Here is a 24,538-nt window from a genome sequence, read left to right as displayed (position 1 = left end):
CCCCTTGCAAGTTAGATGTACGTGATGTCTCACTTCAAGGACATAAGAAAATTAAGTTAGAAAATTTTATTAATTACTCAGCCTTATAAAAGTAACTGCCCAGAGAGCCAGAGTGAAGGTATAACTTAGATCATCCAACCTGCTAGCCTTCACTCAAACCTAGAACTACTAGATACCTGAATTTCCCCTCACATTTGTCTTTTTATTCCACCCAGGCTTCTTACCTAGGAAGAATTGCAGCATTCCCACCTTTGTCTGCAATACATACCCCATGCACTTATTTCTGAAGGAGCAGATAGGCTAGCAGGAGCATGGGACATCAGAAATCATGGACAAATACTTTACTGATGGGCAGACCATCAAAGCAACATTACCACCTTCAGAAAACATGAAGTCTCCCGTGCGTATTACACTGGTCTCCCTGGACTTAACTTGGTACGTTGCTACAGGATGTCACACAGAGTCTTGCTGGTGCTTCCTGCAATTCAAGGCTTGCTGAGCACCTGCTGTAGCAGGTCTCCGTGCCCACCCTGTGTCCCTTGCAGATCATAGGCATGTGGCAGGTCACCTCAGTTGGTGGAACACATCTAGGGCATGTGAAACACGCTACAGATACCATACAGTGCTCACGCATACAGGTTTTGTCTAAATTAAAGGACTTATAGACCTATTCAGACCACACCTCAGTGCTTAATGCAAACCCAGCAACAAGAGACATGACTTAAGCTAGCTTGAATTATAATAATAATAACATTACAAAACATAGAGATCAAACACTTCCTAGGAACCTACTGTCCACGTATTATCACAATATAAAATGAAACATCTGCACAGTTGCAATCAATATCAAGAGAAATGAGGATGACATCCCCATGGAAAATATTCTAGCTGGGAAAGATCTTATCTGTGGAGCTCCACATTCAATTCTCTTACCTTTTCAAATGATGGGCTTGCATGTTCCTGAGGAACAATGATGGAGAGCATGCAGCGACAAGCAGGGGATATTTCAAACCTGACAGGTCTCACTATGAAAAGGCATGCGCTATGATGAGTACCCAGTGCTCCTTCTGGTTTTTGGTTGTCTGTTTTGTTTGTTTGGGGCTTTTTTCTTCTTCCCTGGAAAAAAATGTTTCTTTCCTGATTAATACTACGTGAAGCATTGTTACAGTGCTGCTCTGTTCCACCGTAATCTCCCAACATTCTGTGGGATTACAAACTAACATGAGGTAAATGGTAAACAGCAACCCAATCACTCCTGACCCACGTATATTTCCTTGTAACCTATGGCGTGCAGCTTCCTACAGTCGTCTGTCTGTATTCTATTTAAATATCTCTACAATGAAAGGCAAGGGTAATACTGGTGGTTTACTTTACTTTTCAATTTAGCTTCATTAAGAACCAAATCAAGTTCAGACCTAGTGATCAGTGCAACCCTGTGGAATACTGTCCCCAGCTTTAATTTGGTCAGCATCTTTCAATACATTGCTCTGTAGAACTTCTAGTGATGATAAATATAACCAGTAGATTTAGGTTCAAATATCAATACTAACTTGGTTTGTCTGAAACAGCGTGTTATCCTTGAACAGTTTTCGAATTGTATCGCTTCAGTGGTTACAACTGGCTATAATATTTATATATATATATACAGATGAATAGAAAACTAAAAAAACCAAACCAACCACAACCAACCAAAAGCAAAACAAAACCAACAACAACAAACAAAACCCCACCAAAACAACAACAACAACCAAAACAAAACAAAAAAATCCAACATTTTTCAATGACTTAACTGGACAATGACAACTACCAACTACCCTCCAGTATGGCTATTTAGTCACAAGGAGAAAAGATCACTTATGCTCCCTTCTGTCCCATCAAACTTCAGGCATTTATTCCTTACTTCCCTGCTCTAATCATTGGAGAGGACACTTTTCAGATGGAGAAAACACCATCTGGAGCTGCCCGTCCCTTTCCCATGACTGGCAATCCATTTGGGAAGTTTGTTCACAACAAAGACACTGAAATAGTTGGTCTTCCAGGAGTTTCAAATTTTAATTTAATATTGACTTCACTCCTTAGACTTATTACAGGGAAGTATTCACAAGAATGCAGTCACTTATAAAAAATAATGCACTACAAATTATAAATTATATGCAGACTCAGAGAAGGATGACTATGCAGAAATTAATTTTGGATCTATGTTTTGAGAACTGTCGGAGGGCTTGTTCCTTATTATCCGATTTCCACATGTGAAAGTATAAATACAGGCCAAGTGAACCAAACTCTCCTATTTTTACTCCCTATTGATAAAACTCTGGCATTCTAATGGTCAATTCTGAAGGAAAAAATCAGAATCCACATCATTATAATATTAACAAGTATTTTTGTGATGTTGATTTTCATGTTATGAATGCATGATATATCTACATAGCTTTTCCTAACAGTGGAAAAAACTATTTTTAAAAAACTTAATAGTATACAAGGTGGTTCAGTTTATATGGAAACTACTTTGAGAGCATTTTTAACATTGAATAGAACAACAGAGACTGTAGTAAGTACATGATGTTCTACCACTGCATGCCAGATGATGTTGCTATTTTAGGAAGAAATCGTTTTCATGGGAATAACTCACCAAAGACTGCATGATCGATTAGAAGTATCTTGCAACGTACAGTTCATTGGTCATTAGATCAGTAGTTATTTTAGTATTTAAAAAAAATGGAGGCAGGAACCAGGCTATGATTCCTATCACTAAACCAGTTAAGTTCATACTCCTTAAGTATATTTTTAGGCAAAAAGGAAACACTATTCAGCAATATTAAAGGCATTAAATAACTCAACATATAACCCAATCATGTTTTAACTATTAGAAAAATACATTATGTGCATATTAAGACTGCTACCTATATTACATGTAACTAAAAAACCACCTCCCCATACCCAGATGGGTTCAATTTATGGATATAAATTTGGCTCCTTTCTCAAGTGACACTTGAGACATTATCCCCAGCTGTTTCATTTTGTGTGCTAATATATGATTTAGCTGAAACTGTGTAAAAATGAATGTTACTAGATAGCTCCTTTAAGTATCATTTGTTTCTAAACTGTTTCAAGCAAATAGATTATTCCAGTTAACTTAATCAGTAATTTCTGTTGATGAAATTAGCTCAAGTTCCATCTGCTTTAGACAGATGCATGGAAAAAAAATGCAAGACAAAAAAACAAAGTGGGCTTGCTTTTGACCACTCTATTTTGCTCTCTGCATTAGTCCTCCTAAGACAAAAAGGTGTAATTCTCATTATGTTATACAAGATGGTTCCATAAAAGCAGAAAAAAAAAGGTAACTCTAAACCACACGTGTTTCCACTCTTTCCAGATGTGAGAAATTTGAGAGGAGCTATTAAGAGGTTCTTATCATGTTTCATGCAGATATAAAGGGCAGTTGTATGGTCGGGTTTAGACCTCTAATTAACGTGCATCCAAGAAGCACTAAAGATTAGGAATGCAAGATTCCTGCTGCAGTCAAAAGAGAGAAAAGCACTTTCCCCTGCTCCATTCCATAAATAACTCAAACCTGTTAGGAAATACATAAATAGAAAAAAACCCCACAACACAAACAAAAACAACAACAACAAAACCCCTGCCAAATTCACCATACCGTTTAGAACGTCTTTCATCAGGAAAGTGAATCTAGTGAATTACTCAAAGTCCCCTCCTAAACATCCAATTGACAAAAAGCCCATCTTCAATCCTTCTACTCACACTTATGAGGGGGGCATTAACTGATAAATTTATTAGCTAAAAAGGGAGGAAGGCAGTTCTGAGAAAAGGCTCATATCTAAGATAGCAAGAAGGACAACTATCATGTATTACTGTTATGCATCTTATAATTTCAATTGATTCATTTCTTCTCTTGCAGCAGTAGACTCAGAATTACTATAGCAAGCATTTCTGAAACCAAATATGTCTGAACTTGAAAAACATCAATGCAGAGCCAGTTGAGCATCTGCTTCTGAGTGTTAAAAAGGGTGAAACTTCAGCTGTTGTGGATTGCCCATACTTGCCAGATCTTTCAAGAAAGTTTTAATCTGTTGCTACTTTTTGTAATAAAGCAAACAGAATATACATTAATGTGTTTCCCATACACATCTGATTCCCTCCGTCTTTTCCCTTCTCAACACTAAATCTGCTGCCTCTTTTCAACAATATTTAACAGGGGAGAAGAGGTCTGAAGGGTACTAAGATGCTATAAGCTTCACAAAACAGTCAAGAGAGAAATTATTCATGCCCTGTTTTCACAACGCTTCAGTGTCACTTTGACTTTATTGAATTTCAGAAAATTCATATAGGAGTTCAACTGCAAGAGGAAACAAGGCTTCATTGGTTCTTTGGCACACAAAATCATTTGTCCCTCATCTCAACATACTTGCAAAAGCTGAAGAGACATTTTTGTATCTGATACTTTAATAAATTTCAAACATCAGAATTCCAGCAATTTATGAAATTAAGCAATGATATATATAATACATTAAAAGGATTATGCAAAGAAACTTTCTAGATGTCCCTTTTATTTAATCCCATGATCATTGCTTATTAAAAATGACCACTTTAGGGCTAGGGTCTAAAGGTTCACATTTCTCATCGCTGAGTTTATGTTCCAGTTATGGAGAACTCAGGCTAGCGATGTAGTTCCCATGAGACAACTAAGAAACCTGTGTATTATTCATGGAAATAAAAAGTCTCAGTACCTTAAACAGTTATCCTTGTGAACAAATAAATAACTGCATTTGACACAGTCTCCCATAGCATCCACACAGCTAAACTGAGGAACTTTGGTCTGGACGATTGGGTAGTGAGGTGGACCGCAAACTGGCTGACGGAGAGAAGCCAGAGAGTCATGGTCAATGGGGCAGAGTCTGGTTGGAGGCCTGTATCTAGTGGAGTGCCTCAAGGGTCAGTTCTGGGGCCAATATTGTTCAATATATTCATCAATGACTTGGATGAGGGAATTGAGTGCACTATCAGCAAGTTTGCTGATGACACCAAGCTGGGAGGAGTGGCTGACACGCCAGAAGGCTGTGCTGCCATCCAGCGAGATCTGGACAGGCTAGAGAGTCGGGCGGGGAAAAATTTAATGAAATATAACAAGGGAAAATGTAGAGTCTTGCATCTGGGCAGGAACAACCCCAGGTTCCAGTATAGGTTGGGGAATGACCTATTAGAGAGCAGTGTAGGGGAAAGGGACCTGGGGGTCCTGGTGGACAGCAGGATGACCATGAGCCAGCACTGTGCCCTTGTGGCCAAGAAGGCCAATGGCATCCTGGGGTGTATTAGAAGAGGGGTGGTTAGTAGGTCGAGAGAGGTTCTCCTTCCCCTCTACTCTGCCCTGGTGAGACCTCATCTGGAATATTGTGTCCAGTTCTGGGCCCTTCAGTTCCAGAAGGATAGGGAACCGCTGGAGAGACTCCAGCGTAGGGCAACAAAGACGATTAAGGGAGTGGAGCATCTCCCTTATGAGGAAAGGCTGAGGGAGCTGGGTCTCTTTAGTTTGGAGGAGACTGAGGAGTGACCTCATTAGTGTTTATAAATATATAAAGAGTGAGTGTTCATGAGGATGGAGCCAGGCTCTTCTTGGTGACAACCAATGGTAAGACAAGGGGTAATGGGTTCAAACTGGAACACAGGAGTTTCCACTTAAATTTGAGAAGAAACTTCTTAGTGAGGGTAACAGAACACTGGAACAGGCTGCTCAGGGGGGTTGTGGAGTCGTCTTCTCTGGAGACATCCAAAACCCACCTGGACACATGCCTGTGTAGCCTCATCTAGGTGTTCCTGCTCTGGCAGGGGGATTGGACTAGATGATCTTTTGAGGTCCCTTCCAATCCCTAAAATTCTGTGATCCCCACACTCCAAGAACAACTCTCTCAAACTTAGAGGAATTTTGCAACTGACCTGAGCTGAGTCAAGAACTGTCTTGGGAGCAATGCGGGATGGGCTGCTGGTGCCTAGTCTTAGTGGAAGAAACTGCAAAAGATACCACTTTAGAGAAACAAATTAACTAAGTGCGTATGGCTAAAGTGCTAGGAGGTTCTGGTCTTGATGATTTTGAAAACAAGAAGACAGACCGTGACACAGAGAATTCATAGTAGTAATATTTTTGTTTTCAGTAGACTGAAAACAAGTACAGCTGTGCCTCAGAAAATTGAGTCAATAACAATAAAACCCACTGTTGACTCTTCATGTACTCCTCATGTTTCATAAAGAACACAACATAACAGTCCTGAAGTTATGAAATAAACATGCCAACATTATAAAGAACACCAATTAATTACTGCCACATTTTTATTTTAAACTTGTTTAACAGTCACTTCCCTGGGTTCTCTTCTTTTAGTTTTGGTTTTCCTTTTCTTTTTAAACATTAATGTAACTTTCTTTTTACTTTTGGTCTGAAAGCTGCATTATTAGAAAAACTGTTTGGAAAGTAGAAAGTACATTTTTATATGAACTTTTTTTTATCCTGGACATTTAAAACAACATTTATATGAAAAGATTTTTCTTGCTGACTGAGCATGAATGTTGTGAAAGATATGAGTTGCAAGATAGAATTCCTCTTTATAGACACGCTGTTTCATCCTAGCATAGGTTGTTACAAATCCTTTGTCGTGAAAAATCCTCTTCAATTCTTCAAAGTCTGCGATTGAGAGCAATCCAAGATTAGAAAAAGAAAGATACTGTTTTTACCACAGGATGATTTTCTGTCACCTAGACTATCTAGTTCTGTGCTTTGTTCCTCTGAGCTTGTCCCCAGTATAGTTAAACAATTTCTGCTAGCTTAGTCTTGTTAGGATATATTTTACGAGACTAACTTTAGAAATACAAGGTAAGGAAGGAAACATGCTTCTCGTGTACAACAAGCCATTCACATAAAGTAACTATCCTACAGAAAGAATTAAGGGTGTGAAATACATCTCTTTCATGGCAAGAATAGTATAGATATGGTTCAAATGTGGCTTTTGGTTGTAGATGCCTCATAACTGTAACTCTGGTAGCAGTTTGCACTTATGGAAATAAGATACATCCTTCATTCTTTTAACTTCTCCATTTTTCTTCAGTTACAATTATCTAGTCCTTTACCACTACACGTTTAGACGCTACCAGAGATCCTGAAACAATTTTGATCATCATGACCTTTCTTGAGTTACAAAATATGAAAGGCTTCTGAAAATTACTTTTTGAGCTTAAAACTAGATAAAATTGCAGAATTGATCCAAGGTTTCAGACAACTAAAAACTGAAGATAAATGTTTTGATTTAGGACCACAAGGATTTTTTTGTTTGCTTTTCATAATAATGCCATATACTTGATTATAAGAGCAAGAACAAATTCATTCAAGAAGTACTGGAAACCTAAGAACAAAAACAACCTTTAATGCGGAGTAGCAGTCCTGGCAGAAAGAAATAGAATTTCTATGGATACAACTTGTTTTATTTCTGGGTATTATTCTACCATCTTGCTAATTCAGAGAACAGCTCTTGGCTCTTGCTTCATAAATCACAGCATACTGGCCTGAATATCACACAGCACAGTACTTCAGACCCTTTCCTGTCAGGTGCCCACGTTGTATGTGTAGCGCCAGCCCTGATGTTTGATCTACTAATCACATACTAATCTGGCACATGGGTTCCAGGAACAGGAGAGCCACTGGTGCTCCCCTGCAGCAGAATGACATGCCATGGAGCCGTACTGAGTCTAGCTGGAAAGCATTTCCCACTTTGCATCCTCAGCCCGACAGATATTCCATGTCATGTAGCCCAATATGTCATTGTCTTATGTACCAAAGAAGATCACAGCCTAGCAATCAGAACACCCAATGCAGTGTTTTACTGCCACAAACTTTGCTTGCAAAGCCTGAAAAGCTCTCAGGAAGCACCTGCTTTCAAGAGCAAACTATTCTATTATTATATTTAGTTTATTGTGCCATTCACAAACTCTCCCTGGAAGCCACGAATTAAACATGATAAATGAACACCAAAATATTCAAGTGCTATGCAAACTGCTACAATACTCTGAGCATTAAAGCAGATGAAATAAAATCACTGTGCTTTCCATAGCAATATATTAAAGTTTAATAGCTAGAAAAACAGCAACTATCACACTAAGAAACACCATTACAAAGACTGTCTCATTAACTTCACTTTAGAAAAATATTTTCATTAGAATAATTACTACATACATTTAATTAAACATGAGTGATTAATTTTATGTAATTTTGAGCATTAAAAATGTAAGGACACAAATATATCTATCTATATGCTATAAATATATCTATTAAAAACCGCTTTTTCTCTCTCCCTTCATTCCTGTTTATCTTAGAAAGTCAACCCAGCATAGAACAGAACATGTAAAGGTGGCAGAAAATGTTTCATAATGTTTAATTGTATCCTGGAAGTACTTTTTTTTTTTGACAACAGTTTATATAAAATGATATATCAACCACATCAGGCTGGGGAAAAAACCTACTGTAGTTTCCCCAATTAATTCTAACCTCTTAGCTTCACTTGTAAATTTTTCACTCATCTTCCAAAATTCAGCTTATTAAGACCTATCTATCACAGCATGGGCCACACAGTATTTCCGTTGTTGGGCTTTGTCTCCCTTGTGTTTCTTCCTTTCAGTGTGAAGGTCCTGCCTACAAAGAATTCATAAAAGGTAAATGTGTTTTTAAAAGCAGAAAAAAGTAAAAGGTGAATGAATTACTATAATTCCAGATTATTTATTTAGGTGGCTAATAATTTACCAAACTCCCAGAGGAGACACTCTTTGTGCTATTCACTTGTGAGACTATTGGTTGAACAATTTACCTATACTTTGCACCTTACTTAATGACAAATATATTGGCTGGTTTTGTTTCCCCCCTCTGACCGTTGTCTGTATTGGAGGAAATCTTTTCCTTGTCCCACGATTTTGGTAAGTGACCATATCTATTTGTACAATGATGCCAACTTACTACTTCAGTAATTTGTTCTAGTTCGTGTGAGACTGATGCCACATCAGGTTATGACTATATACATTTAAAAAAACCAAACCCACAAAAAAGGACAACAGAAACTAGTAATGATAAAATTATTTACCACAGAAGACACAAACAGAAGGTCTGCCCTGACAGTTCAAGTTATCATTTGCAGAAGACTCTCTTCAGCAGAAAGATAAGTACATGAACTATTTCTCCTAACCATATCATGCTTTCTTCTATAATTAAGGCAAGTTATCACCTGCATATATTTCTGTATTTGTAAATATACCCAAAATAGAAAGGGTTGAAAGGTCCAGATAGGTAACTGGCTTTTCTAAAGACACTGTTGGAATCAAGAGAAAGCTTATCTCTGATACACAATTATTTTCTTTAGTTAGGACAAAAGCCAGGAGTAAAAGAGCAATTCAGATAACTCCGACTAGAAACAGGCAACAAAGTCTCTGTGCTCTTCTCCAAGAGTTACTGCTGCCACTCTCTGCTTTGGTAATTAGCACTGAGTTGCAATTGGAACCGAAACCCCGGGTCCCCATCTGGATCCTGCTCAGAACAGCATGAAAACAGCTCAACAGCTGCCTGTTTTATTGGTATAAGAATTATGACTAATGAGTTTAAATGTCTGCAGTTATTTCCACCTGTCCATCCTGACTCTTGCTCATCACTGCCTCTGCTGCAGGGATCGATCAGCTGCTTAGGGAAACAGTACTGTACTGCTGTAATTCACAGCCCCATGCGTGGAGTTAAGCTGGGACTGTTCACTGCTAGGACACAATCTGTAGCTGCTCAGCAGCTGTTTGGAAGTAGGAGTGGGAAGTTCTGAGAGAGGAGCAGGACAGACAGCAAACATGAGAACCACAGTAGACTTCCAGACATGCTATAAGCAAGTTAATGAAAAATAAGATCATGTACTATCCAATCATCCACACATAAAAACCCAAAATCAGCTAAAATAAAAAACCCCTGTGGTTCCTCATTCCCTTTATAAAAATGCAGTCATTTATAAAAATAGCCTTTAATAAAAAATATTTTTTAAAGGGAAAAAAAACACCAAACCCACAAGTTGCCATAGTAAATTCTTTCTATGCTTTTCATCAGGTCAGCTACCTAACTTACTTTTGGTTGCTTCCTTCCCCCCATAGCACTAGCTAGAAGTTACGATATGATGAAGTGAATAATTTAATTGGTTTTAGTGGCTAAACATTCATCAAGAAGATAATGAAGACATGTTTGCCTATGACAACCAAGGCTGCCAGATGGCTTTCCTCCAAGTACTATAGGACCACAGGCAATTTTTTCTCTGAGAAGAGAGAAGACAGAGCTTTTAAACCTCTCTCAATGACTATAGTCATTCTTGGTAACATTTCCCTAACCATATTCTGCAGCCAAGTGAAGCTTCCCGTGGTGCTACAACCATTTAGATCATTCCAAAGCACTACCTGCTCCTCACTCAGCAATCCCACCAGTCACTGCTTCTTCACAGCTGCTCCCTCCTTTTGTCTTTCTTGGCTAAAGATGACTCTCACACTCTACTGCATAGAACTGCTTCCCTCTGAAAATCATTCACCACTCCTGTTCACAATGCAAATAAAAAAAAAAAAAATCAGTTCTGTATTTAAGGTCACTTATAAAGAGAGTTGGAACTAGATGATTTTTAAAGTCCCTTCCAACCCAAACCATTCTATGATAATCTATTTTTTTTTCTCTAATACATCTTAGAAGGAGAATAGCCTGCTTTTTCAAAATTCACATGCCACTTATGGCTACTGCCTGCAGATACAAAAATGAGTTAAATAATTATCTGTAATTGCTAATGAATTTAAAGACAAAAATCACATATTGAAAGATAGAAAAGTGACAAGCTCTTATAGCGATGTCAAAGTTATTGGAAATAGTTGGGTGCAAACCTGCACCATACCAGAAGAAACTCTGGAAGTAGGCTTTAACCAGCACAACATTTAGCACACATGTAAATGTGTTTACATAACTGATGTGAGGTCACCAATAGTGACACCCTTTTCCTTAGAGAAGGACTTAATGTAGTATGATGTAAGAGCCATCCTTTCCCTAATTCCAGGTAAGAGTTTGTTGGTAACAGACACACGGAGCATGTTGTGTCTCACACGCATGCTCTGCAAGGCTATATCAGTAGAGCCACTGTCCTGATGCATTCTAAAAATCTCATATAAGTCTACTTAAAAAAAAAGTTTAGGTAGATATTTCTGTAAAAATATAAAAAGATAAAGAGATTCAGGGTGTCTAATGCATCCTGTTTTCTATTCCCAATGCAGAAGAATCTCTTAAGCACAACTGAGGTGTAACTTGGCCATACTGTATTGTAGCACAGCTCTGCTTCAAACAAGGTCACTAACACCAATATATTATAAAAATCACAAACACTAAATTACAGTGAGACTTTCAACAGCCCCCAAAATACAGTGCTTAACTGTACTATTCTCTTAAAGTTTTCCTTACATACTGTCTAATTGCTGTATCACTGAAAGTCACAACCTGTAGCTATATATTTTCCTCTGAAAAAAAAAAATTGATCCTGTTAACTTTCCTTATTCTTAACATGTGTGGCTCAACCTCTTCCATTAGTATTTATAAACTATATTTTTCTTTGAAATTTTTATTATTGAAATGCCTAACACGTAGTTCTATAACTGCAGGTTTTATGAGACGCATGCTTCTTCCCATTGTTCTTGAAAAGTCCAAACTCCTAGCCTTAAGATCTTTCAACTTAAAGAAACAATCCAGTTTAGTAAATGCAATGACTGTCTTATCATCTTCCAAACTTGATCCATATATTCAAGAGAAACACGTAGATTAAAATATTGTGCGTTCTTCATTTGAATCATTAAAAAGCCTGCTTATTAGTGATATACTGTGATTATCATTGTTTTATTCAAATTATTTTGCCCACACAAGAAGGTATTTGAGCTTCCACAAAAAAAGTGGTTTTCCTACAAAAATATTTTCCTGTAAACCAATATAATAGTCCCATTATTTTTCTTAACATTATTAACTCCAAAATGTAAGAAAAGGCACAATTTATACTCTTCTCAGCACCAGAGATACCTGACATTTAGGGGAGTGGAAAAAAAAATAAAATAAAAAAGAAGAAATTCCAGCTATTTGTCTTAGGACAATTTCGTCAGTGTAAAAATCAAATAAATGACAAAATGGCCAGCTTAGATTTCTCTTTCATACGTTTAGAATAAGATGTCTAGTCACGTATCATAATAAGCTCTTGAGGGAGATGGAAGGCAAAAAGAAAAGGGCACCAAAAATAGCTGTAGTAATGAGTTTCAGGCCCATGCTGTCCAGATGAATCTTTCTGTAATTCTATAGGTTTAAATTGAGGGAAAAGCAAAATAACCCTGGAAACTTTCAACCTTTAAAAGTCCTAAGAGCTGGAACCTGGACTCCCAGCAGTCATAAGTAACGTCTAGAGAAAAAGTGAATTCATTGCTGACACACTAGAAGCTGTTTTGTCTTCAAAAGTTAACGATTACAGCTTTGTATAATACCACCTCAAAACTGCCTACATCTCCCCAAAGGTAATACATCTAAATACTGACAATTAATTTACTGCAAACAAGATCTCTTGCATTATTTTTCTTCATGGTAAAATTTAAAAGTAATAATAGATTAAAGGTCTTTATTAACGAACATTGAAGTGAGATAGTGTCATAGTTGTTTTTCTTCCATTTCTTCTTTTGATGCAAGAAAGGTCTAACCCAGACTCAATGCATGAATGTATTCACATTTTTATTACTGATGTCTTAAGAAAATAAAAAAAGAATCATTTCATGACAAATTCTTCCCTTTTTTTTTTCCTATTTGTTGGATATATTAATAAGTTAAAAAGTTGTGTTAACTCCTTTTAACTATTTGTCATAGTGTAAATTCTAAAGGAGATAATTTCCTCATGTTTCATGTTTTGTTCTTAAGAGTATATAAATTCATATTTCCTGAAACACAGACATAAGGTTTTTGCACTTCTATTTTGTGGCTGATACTAAGGAAGTGTTTTTGTACTTAGTGCATGAATATGTTTTGAATACTTTTACGAAGAAAATAAATAAATATATATATATATATATATATATATATATATGAGAAAAGCTAAGGTACTTTTTAAGATACTCTTTAGAAAGGTCATTTAAGGTCTTGGACCAGACTCCTCTTTAATTTACCTAAATAAGATACTGATATAATTTCAATGAACTCAGAGGAATACATATACTGTCATTTTAAGAAAGAGACAGACTTGCAAAACTTAAAAGCTATTGCAGGAATTTACAAAATTCTATAACACCATGTTAAAAGTCATACCTGAACACTTCTGTTCTCACTGAAGTAAAAAAATAAAATTATAAACACGAATAAATTTCATTTCAGCTTCACTGAAAGTAGAGTTAGGCCAAAAATTTTTTAAATGAGGCTTTATTTTATTTCATTTTGACCAAAAAAATTGACTTAGCATTTTGCCAGTTTGCCATTACAACATTCTGTGAAAATCTGGATGGTAATGGCAGTTGCTTTACTTGTATTTTCAATACTTTTCCTAATTTCTCAAAGATGGAGAAATTCAGCCATAGAACCAATTACATCCCCAATTCCACTTGAGAGGGAACATTTTGGAAGTCTTTCAGGACAGTTCTCTTACCTATCCTGATTTCTCCCTATTTGCTTTCCTCTTTACACAGAATAGGTGTGTTCCTATCAGATTTTACTGATCTTCACAAAGCAGCAGTGCTATTTATGGATAAAATACAACAATTCTGAATGCTTTTTATGTTATCTGATTAAAAACATTAGTGGAAAATAACTAAACTGGCCATGGACTCTCAAAAATATATTCTGATGAAAAGTATCTCTTGAAGACCCAGGAACAACTGACTCAACCCATGTTTCTCTCAGGGGATCAGAAAGCTCTAAACCTAGTCTTAAGCAGCCACTAAAAATAGAATAGATGACTTGTGAGGAGGGGGAGGAAAGACAACAACAACAAAACCCCAACAACAATATACCCTTCCCTGAAAATGGGAAAAAAAAAAAAAAAAAAAAAATATCATTGAAGCATCACCATATTTCTTAAAACAATTCCTGCATCTAACTTCAACAGGGAAGATGAGGTGTTTCTCCATAATGCCATTGTCTTCAGTTGTCCTTGAAATGATTGACAGCCCAACATTAAGCTTTAGGGATGCTCAGAAGATACATAATGTCAAGTTTGATGTTGAATATGCTAGTATTTTAATAACAACACCTGTTCCAAAGCCTTTGAATACTATTATCAGTCCCAGAAAATAGGAGACAGAAGCCCTTGGCAAGCAAAACTCCAAAAGACTTTTCTTACTGTTAAGGAAATCTCTCTCATCTGCAGTTTGAGAATGCCTTGTTTGTTTCTTTATTCCTCCCCCTTTTCTTTTTTCTCTTTCATATTTATTTATTTTTAGGTTGAGTGGGCGGGAAACAACATGACTTTGGAAGCAGGTTGTTTCTTAATTGCTCTTTGCTTTAGTCACTTTTTTTTAAACACATGGTACAGTAAACTAGCTTGCAAAAATGCAGAACTACAGTAGTAATTGCCTGTGTTCACCTTTTCCAGGCTTCAGCTGATGTAACACATGCAACTTCTCTTTCAAAAATACATTACATCAGAATAGTGCTAACAGTAGTTAATACTTTGTAAACTCATACTTTTCCTGATTTATTGTAATATATTCATGTGTATATATTTGCTTACACTTCTGCATGTGCTTGAGGAAGTATTTTTGTTGTGTTTCTATTGTTCTGTTGCTCTGAACAGTACTCAGAGCAGGTTTTCTTTGTGTTCAAAAAGCCTGGGAATATGTATAAAATTGCTACCTGCATAAACAAAATAAAACCAGGAAAAAATAGAAGTTGAATGTGTAAATGCAATTATAACAATAAAAGAAATATATTTCCAGAGAAAACCTATTTACTAACTGAAATTTTATTGAAGAAGAAAATGGTGTCATACATTTGGAGAAGAATAAGAGTAGATTTACAGAATATCTCTAGTGGGAATCCTGATAATCATCTAAGATTTAGAAAGTCAATAGAGTGTCTTTTTTAATTCACTGACTAAGTATACATTCATTCAACTATATGTCACTCCAAATATACAGATTTGTTTTGATCACTGCACTGAGTATCAGGTTCCTTAGCCTCACATATAAAATTCTACCCAGGCACAATAGAAAAGATAGTCTTATTGTATTATTCAGGAAAAAAAATTTCCCTTATTTAATGACTCTCTTCCTCTCTTAAACTTCAAATGTTCATCTTGAATTCAAATACAGAGTTTACTTCTGAAATAATAGTGTAGGCTATTAGTCTAACTTTATGAGTATTAACCTGAAACCTTACACTTAAAAGTGGTGTGCTTAATAAGTTGCATAGCCTTCTGAAAGAAGTGCTGCAAAATTGTGATTCTAACTTCCTTCTGTCTAGTGAAAAACAATAGACCACCACCTGATGATTCAAATACACCAATATTTTCTCTAATAAAAAGCTCTTTGAATAAAACATACAGTAATAACAAATTTTCAGTATGTTAAAGAATAATCCCGTGACTGGATATTAAAAATAGCAGCTGCACACCTTGTCTTGAACCAGATCCTTAGCACCAGATCTCAAGAATTAGTTAGGAAATGTGGCCTTAAGATGCCTCTGAAACTCTCCAATTCTGTGTGTTTCAGGTCCAGCTTCTGCTCAATTTAGAACCAGAACTTAGTATAACTGCTGAAAGCAAAGATCATCCAAATAAAACAACCTCAAATTATGATGTTCTATACCCCCAACACTTGTGCCAAAAGAAGAGGAAAAGATTTTTCAAGTAGCTGCTTAATCTAGCCATCTAGCCTCTTGGTTACTTCCAGGGAAGAGCAACAGCACACCACAGTTTCCAACATCTGACCCCTGGTTTATATTCAAAATCACGTTTTGTTTTTTTTTTTGTTTTTTTTTTTTTTTCCTTAAGTAACAGAGCTGCATTGAGTTGCAACACAGGCCATGTTTTCGAAGACAATTACAAAAAGAAAAGTGTTTGCTTTCTTTGTGCTCTGAGCTGAGAATAAGCAAGATTTTTTTTCTTGTATTGACAGTATACTTTTGCAGTGACAAATACATGATTCATTCAAAACAACAGATTTACTTACCCAAGGATACAAGCAAAGGGCAAAATGAGTCTGCATAACAAGAGACCAACTAAATATGTATCTTTGGATATTTTCCTCTGGATAACTTGATCTCCAGCAGAAAGAACTAGACTACCTTCCCTGCATCTCTGTTCCTTCAGAGGGAGAGCTCGGCAGGCCACCAGCTTTTAATTGCCATTGCTTGGAAGTCTCCTTAACGTCGATCAGTGCTTATCATATTTTGAGTCTTTCACTCTTCTTTGGTCACAGCCTTGAAGGGTTGGACCACTCTGACTCCGGAGTCCGACAAATACTGTCCTCACCATGGAATGCTCAGCCATTATTTCCCTACACCTAACACTTGCAATTCCTCGAGTCAGTTTGGGAGAGAACTGCTGAGTAGTATCAGTAGCCAAGAAGAGCTTTGTTGCTTCTGAAATTTTTGTGATAATCATGTTATGATTGAAACAGCACATTGCCTAGTCTAGAGAGGGTAAGTTCAATCTGAATGAGACACAGAATTTGACAACAAAGCTGCAGAAAGTGTTAGTACGTTGGCTCAACCTGGCAGACCTCACCAGTTTCTTTATGAGCATGAAAAGGAAATGACGGGGGTGGCCTGGGGCCAGTGGAGGAAGAATGCAAGCTCTCTGGGAAGACCACACTATACAAAGGCTTTCACTTCTGTACCAATTGCTGATTATTCAGAAGAAACAACCTGTTTCTACCCATGATGACAGTGGATGCTTGTGATTGCCCCTTAGGTTAACTAAAGCAACTGAATCCACATGATAGGTAAGGACCAAAAGAAAAAAAAATGCTGCTCAGGGATTATACAGAATTCTGTCTGTTAATACTTAAGCAAGTTTTTAATTGGAAATCTGAATGTAGAAGCTGTTCTACAAATAAGGAATTACCAAATTATCACCATTACAGTGAGCAAGAAGGAATTAACTCAGCTTGATCTTCAGATTAGTCTGATCATACAAGATTGTTAATAAAGATGTGGAAGTACACACTTAATTTGGAAACTGATCATATTTGATAGACACGAGAGATAATTATAGAACTTCAGCTGTCATTTTATGGTATAACCATACACAAAATTGTCATACTTTAAAAAATACAAATTAATGAGGCCATTTGCTGAATCTCTTTTAGCTTTGCTTTCTGATAAATTATCGGAAATTTGCAGAAACAACCACCTCTGGAGTGGATTTATCTATTGGAATAAATAAATAGTGCATACAGAATGTATATTTACGTATATATGTGAGAAAGTAATGGAATATAATTTTCTACCATGCAACCAATTCTGGATGCTTCTCCTAATCTAAATAAAGATGAAGAGTAAAAATGTACAAATTTTTAATTCAAGAGTTTGAAATGAAGTAACTCAATTCAGACATTTATTTTCATTATATTTGGGGGGTTTAATTATCAGCTTGTATTTGAAATACTTGAAAATTTCACACTTGAAAATGATATCGCCTTGAAAATTAAAAAACATCCAAAAAACCCCAAAACCACAAATAAATAAAAACCATAACAAACAAACCAAAAACCCCAAATAGCAAAAGCCTAAACTACAAGTTATTAATTTGAAAGTGTGTATGTTTAATTTCTTTTTTAATAACCACATAAGCATATTTATAGAGGGGGCAAAAAGTGTTTTAATGACATCCTGGTGCTTAGTTATCAGAGAGGGAGGAAAAGACCTTTGAGAAAGTATTGACTTAAACTGTTATGTCATGAACACAAAAGACACTTCAGAGTTATAAGAAGGAGAAGGTGCACTTAGGCAGATCCAAGAGCTCTGTCATGGAAATTCAGGTAAGCAAACCCTTAATGCTGTTCTTCCACATATGCACCACAGGCAATGAGAACTCTGCAGGATCTTTGGAATCTCCTGCACATCTAAGAGTCACCCCAATATCAATCTAATTCTCTTTGTTCAGCATATATTCACTAGTTTGATATGTAAAGAATATGTATGCTACACACACATATAGCAATACGGAATAAGTACCATGAGAATTCTGAGCAGCTGAAGCATCTGTAAAGCAGTTATCTGTGCTTTTTTGAGGTATGCAATTTTTTTCATAATGTGATTTATGATTTCTAAGTAGACATAAATCATTGCAATAGTAAAATTAAAATACTTTTGTGAATGAATTTTTGAGGAGTCCTGTGCAAAGCATATTTTCTAATATTATCTGGAATCCTTTCTTTGCGCTGCTGCCCAGAATTAGAATTATCCCTCTTCTGGATTAAAGATGCAATGGTGGATTAGTCTATCACTGATGTCAACATAATATATCTTTCCCAGAGGCTTAAAATGAAAGGAGGTCTGTTAACTACAGAGTATGTTAAAACAACAATCCAAAAAAAAAAAAAAAAGCTCAGCCCTTTGACACAAAACTGTGTTTTAACATCTAAATATCATCATGTATGAGGTCAAAGAAGTTTATGAAACACAGCCTCAGGTTCAGTGCCCTGTATCTCTTCTGTTACTTTCACAGATTGTGTCATCTATAAAACTAGTAAAACATGGGACTGATTCCTGCAAGGATTAGCATGAGGTATTACTTCTAGCTTTAGTCACCTGGACAACCTCACTAATACCATCTGGACAACTTAAAACAAAATTTGCTTTAATTTTTCTACTTGATGCTTAAGTATGCATTTTGCAAAATTGTATTTCTTTATTTGAAAAAAAAAAAAGGTCAGTTAAAGAATCATTTTAAAGGAAAAAATATGTTGTATCAAAGCAACACAGGAGATGAGCTATTTCTGAAGATAAATTGAGCTATGATGTGGATTGATATAGATAAGTTTGTTTCAGAAAAACATTAAGTTGATTCATCATTTAACACTCTAAAAGAGATGGTATGTTATTCTGTAAATTAAGAGACATGCTACCAGTTTCCCATAGAATACTACCATGCTCCAAACTTTTATTACTTCATTCATAAGACATCTTCCCTTGTGAACTTCTGGGAATATTTCATATGCTGATAATCATACAATGATGTCTTCTAGGCCTGTTTAATATTTAAGCCAAATTCTATAAAGTTTTCATCATCTGTAATAAAATATAATGTGCCATATTTTCTTGAAGTACTTAGACATCTAATTACATCTTTTTTTAATTACATCCTATGAAAAAGTAGAGTTACTAGCATTAGAAGTTGCAAAGTAAGACATTGAAGTCTGATTCCTCTTGTTTAAGAAAAGAATGGCCCAATTGACTCAATGAATTAGTAGAACTATTAGTAGAATTATTGCTTTTAAAAAGTAGCTAAATTTGACTATAGAATTCAGCTAAGCAGTAAACTTTCTACCACACTTGTCTGTTGGTGTCACTGAGAATACAGGGATTAGATATTTTTCTAGTGTTTATTTAATAAAAGACCTGTGTGTCATCACTGATGTTGCTTCTTAAATTGGATCTTTGAAGAGCAATATAGAAGTCATTAAATGTTTGGATGTATAGCTCACAGGCTGTGTGTTCCATCCTTTGAAAGGAAGCCATTGTAAAGGGGGAGGCTTCTCAGCACAAAACAGGGAAAAACTGCTTTTCTGGCAAATGACAGTATCAGCAACAAAACCCCTATCAGAGCTGCATGCTTCAATATGCAGTAAATAATACCCATACACTTCACAGAAATAAAAGGGTGGAGGATGGGGGAAAAGGACTTTGAGTTCTGTAGTCAAAGGAATTTAAAGGTACATCTATGTAGTCCTGAGAGAGTTCACTTTGTAATGAAGTATCAATTACAAATGGCCCTGAATCATAATTAGCTATGTATCCTCAGACTAACAGAGCAGCTATAATGCAGTTCTGTACTTCTCTGCAATTGATCTCAGTAACAACATCATTTTCTTGACATTTTACAACTTATTGATACTGTAATCACAGTTCAGTTGTCTTAAATACAGACTAACCAAACCATTGAGAAAATGCCAATAGATACATAATCAAGAAGACGTCAGACCACTAGATTATAACATTTACATCCGAGAAACAGCCGACGGCAACTCAAATCTGAGTTTATTTTTCCACCACTTTAGATGTCTGGATTTTTTTTAAAGGGAATTAAAGGGGAGTTCATTTTGGCCCAAACCTATTCTCTCCCTGCTCACCTCCCACTTTTTTTTTTTGTTAATGAGCCCCATTAAAGTAGAAACAGGACTCAAGATACAGGCAACTCCTAACCCACAGAACCCACAGCCCTAGGGGAACAAGCCAACTTCCCCCACAGGATCCAGCTCTGCACGCTAAGGCACCGCCTTGCCCGGGGAGCTGCTGAGCGGGGCCGTGGGCGGCGGGACCCGCCTGGGGCCGGGCCCCGTCCATGGTGCTGCAGTCGGACGTCGCTGCCAGCGCCGCGCTGCCGCTGGAGGGCCCTTCCTTCCTCCGCTAACACCCTCCAACAGCTGTTGACACGGCTCAGCCCGACTTACAGGAATTCAGCTTTTAGGGAGATTTAGTAGCGGGGCTGGGGGTAATAAAGAAAAAGATCCCCAAGCCTCCTGCCAAAGCCCTGCCCAGGCTCTGAAGCCTGCCTTTCCCTTGCAGCCTCTCGGCTGCCAGGGGCGCTCGGCGGCAGAGGAAGCCCCAGCCCCGAACACAACTTTCCTGCAGAGATCCTGGCTCCAGGGACAACCCGGCTCGCCCTGGTGCCGGCCCTCCGGAGCCCCAGGGCGGGGGTTCGGGAGAAGAGGGGATCCAGCACCCTCGCCACCTGCAAAGCTGTGGAGAAGCCAGGCAGGAGAGCGGGAGAGACTGGGAGCTCCCTCGCCTCCCCCTCCTCATTGCCAGCTTCTGGTACCTAGGAAACCCCCGGAGGGACGAAAGAAAGAGGAGGTTCCCATCGTATGCACGGTACCCACCGTGCATCCCCTTCTCTGGGCGCCCGGAGACAACGCCCGCTGCCCCAGCCCGGACTCACGTGTGCCGTCAAACCGGGTGGCGATGGTGTCGAGGAAGGTGTTCTGAGGTGCCAGTAATCCCTTCATAACCGGCATTTTTCCAGCGCGGTGCGAGGTTCCCCATCAAAGTTTGCCTACGAGGGTGGTTCGAGAAGAAAGTGCAGAGGGCGCCCGGGGGAAGAGAGGGAGGAGGCGGAGGCAGGGAGGGAGGGAGGAAAGGACAGGGAGGAGGAGGAGGATGGGGATGCCGCCGCACCGCCTCCGGCGCCGGGAGCCCCCCGCTCGTCAGCGCCGGCACGGCAGAGCGCTCCCGCCCCCGGCTGCCGGGCGTGGCGGCCGCGGAGCGCCGCGAACAGGTGAGGAGACACCGCCCAGAGGTGCGGAACCCCCCGGCCAGCAGCGCCCGCGCCCCTCCCCTCGCCTCCCGCCAAGGAAAGCGGGAAGGGGATGCCGGGGAAGAGCAGCCGGGTTGCGGAGAGGCCAAGGAGAACAACCTTTACCTACCTGCGGCGAGAGCGGGGCAGGAGCAGCACAGCCAGCGCTCTCCTCCGCCCCCCATCCCGGCCTGACCCGTCCAGCTGTGCCAACATTGGCACATAAGAAGTTTCTTAAGCTTGAAGCATATTAACTCACATGCACCCTGTTTTGTGAGTAGCAACAGCACAGGGCAATGCTTGAGATCTTACCTTGCTGAAGGGAGAAAAGCTATTGACATGTATAGCAAGTGCCCCATAGATGTTCATTGGAGCACTGGACCAAAACACGGAGAATGCTCCATCAGATGCGTGGTCTCATGAGTCATTTGTATGTCGAGGCTATTTAATTTATTTATTGGACAGGTATTTTCTACTTCATTGTGAATATTTCCTAGATAATTTTTTAGAAATTCTTCCCTGAAAAATTCCTGGAAGAAATACATTATTTTTTTGACAGCCAAAGAGAGAGTCAAGACTAGCCCAGCAGGTCTGATGTGTAAATTAATTAAAAAAAATTAAAAAGCAGGCACACCAGCTGCTCCTACATTGAGATGAGTAACTTGCTCAGGCTGGTACTGTGTCTCTTTGAATGCTGCCAGATAATGCCCTGAGGTACAGTCATTTCACTTATTGCAGCAGCAATGGCAAAACTTCTCCATGTTCTTTCAGGACTCAAAGACACTGGAGAAAAGTGCAAGTACATTCCCTAATCTACAAAACCACTGTGAATTATGGAGGAGAAGCCTGTTTGTCTCTTGCTATTTTACAGTATTGTTATTTTTCTTTCTTGCTATTCCTATTTGTTTGCACTTCTCCCTCTCTCCAGATGGGTAGAGTACTTTGATTCCCACTTTTTAGGATAAGCAGCACAATGAGCACAGGAGGGACAAAAAGGAGCTTTCTTTATGTCAGATAATTAAAAACAAACCAACCAAACAACAAATACCAAACAAAAAACAATAAACCAAAACACACACACACTAAAAAACAAAGACACCAAAACAAACTACCTTAGAAAATGCTGATGCATAGGTTTTACAGCACAATATAAAGTCTACCCGCAGTAACCCCACCTTGGCTTTGAAGAAAACCAGTATTTACTGAGATCATGAATCTGCCCAATTCCCCTTGTGCTGGGATCCTGTACAAAACAGTTGATATAGAGCTGCCAGCTCAGTTTCCACAAGTGGCAAGTGAAAAGGGAGACTGCCTTACAGTCACTATTATTTTGGAAGTCCAAGATCTCACAGAACTACCAGTTTCTTAGTAAACTTCAAATGCATGGCAGGCTTTTACTTGCCTTGGAAATCACTAGTCTTGTCCTTGAAATGAACAATTTTTAATACCAAATGCCAGCAGTTGTTTATTTTCTTTTTCAAAATTATACTCATGTCTTCTAGTCCAACATAAACAGAGCCCCCAAATTAATTTCTCTTTCCACTTCATCTCACTGGCAGATATCAAACTCATAGTTAGGTTTCATATAGATACCATGAGCTACACCATGTTCCTACTTGGCAAATAAAAAAAAAAATCCTGCTCCAATATTGCAAAATCCAGAAGAGCACAATCAGATTTTTCATTCTGACAAAGTGCTTAGCAAGAGAGGTTAGGGTAAACCTGAACCTCTGAAATTTGCCAAGGGGTTCACATATGTTGTAGCCTTTGTGCTGTGATCAGTTTGCATTCTTTTCCAGGACCTGCCCCAAACACCCTCTAAATAGGGATACCGTGAAGGAGAAAGGAATATATTCTCAATTCTACTATAAACAATCAAGAGACAGCAACCTGTGTACACATTTAAAGATTTCTCGATTTTGACTCACCAAAAATCATCACAAAAGGAAAAAAAAAGCTACAATTTTCCAAGGGAGTCAAACTGTCATCTAATAACTCTGCCAGCCCATAAGTGGCTGATACTGTACTTCCTCACATGAAACACACACTCTGAGCTGTAAAAATTGTGCTATTTTGAGGGCACTATGTCATAAGAGCTCTAGTAAGTTTAGAGCTTTATTAAGAGTCCATTGAAATTCCTTAACAACCACGAGAGAGAAAATGTTTATATAAAGCCTGAGGGCTTAACTTGGGAAAAACAAACACACACCCAAACAATCATTCAAATACACACCCCAAAAAGGATGGATAGCTGTCAGAGGAGTTACGTGACATGTTTAACATTGACAACAGTGAGCACAAGTTACAGTTTTTGAAGCGTATGCAACATAGCCAGGAGAAGGTGATGGCAACTGCAGTGAAGGCTCTGCCAACAATGAAAACCTGCTGATGCACAAGAGGGAGAGATGATACCAAATTCTTTATAAGGAGAACATGCTGAAGGCCTCTTCAACTGTGAGAACTTCAGGAAAGAGGAAGTTCATTGTGTTTCACAAATACTTGCAATCATGACATACTCTTATAAATTGGTTATGACAATAGTCACATACTATGAACAACTGGTAGCAATTAGGCTTTTAAAAAAACCTTATGTTTCTGTCCTACATACCACAAAACCACCACCCAAACTTTTCTGAAGTAGAATGAGATGTTTTACAAAAATGATACACACAACAAATAGCCTCAAACTACATAAGAAGAGAAACTGAAGTGTAGCATCCTAATTTGCCCTTGAATTTGGCATATTCTACAACCTTTTACTCACAATAGTAATCCTCCTTGATACAGATTGGTACTCAACTTCAGAGAGTTAGTTGAAAACACTGAAGCAGTAAGTCTGGAGTAGTTCAAAGCAGATGAATTTAGCAGCTTGAAATTTCAGTGAGAGAACAAAAAGTTCAAGAAAGCAGAGACAGAACATCTGAGTATTTAAGAGGAAGGTGAAGGAGCAACTGAAAATTTGCAGTCAAGTAACAGAAAATAAGTTCTTAAGATTTTAGCAAAACAGAAACTAGGTACTCTGAATG

The 24,538-nt window shown here is 38.0% G+C and overlaps 1 protein-coding gene across 1 annotated transcript in view; it reads right to left on the bottom strand.

Moving 5' to 3' along the window:
• The window catches only part of KCNH8 (potassium voltage-gated channel subfamily H member 8), a 189,685-nt gene extending 168,451 nt beyond the window's left edge, over positions 1-21,234 (bottom strand). Inside the window, exon 1 of the mRNA XM_065628355.1 lies at positions 21,159-21,234. Within this exon, the coding sequence (XP_065484427.1) occupies positions 21,159-21,234 (76 nt within the window). The remainder of the gene's footprint in view (positions 1-21,158) is intronic.
• Between the last annotated feature and the right edge of the window lie 3,304 nt (positions 21,235-24,538).

This window comes from Caloenas nicobarica, chromosome 2 (assembly GCF_036013445.1).
Source record: "Caloenas nicobarica isolate bCalNic1 chromosome 2, bCalNic1.hap1, whole genome shotgun sequence".
NCBI lineage: Eukaryota > Metazoa > Chordata > Aves > Columbiformes > Columbidae > Caloenas > Caloenas nicobarica.
This window is presented reverse-complemented; position numbering and strand designations above follow the sequence as displayed.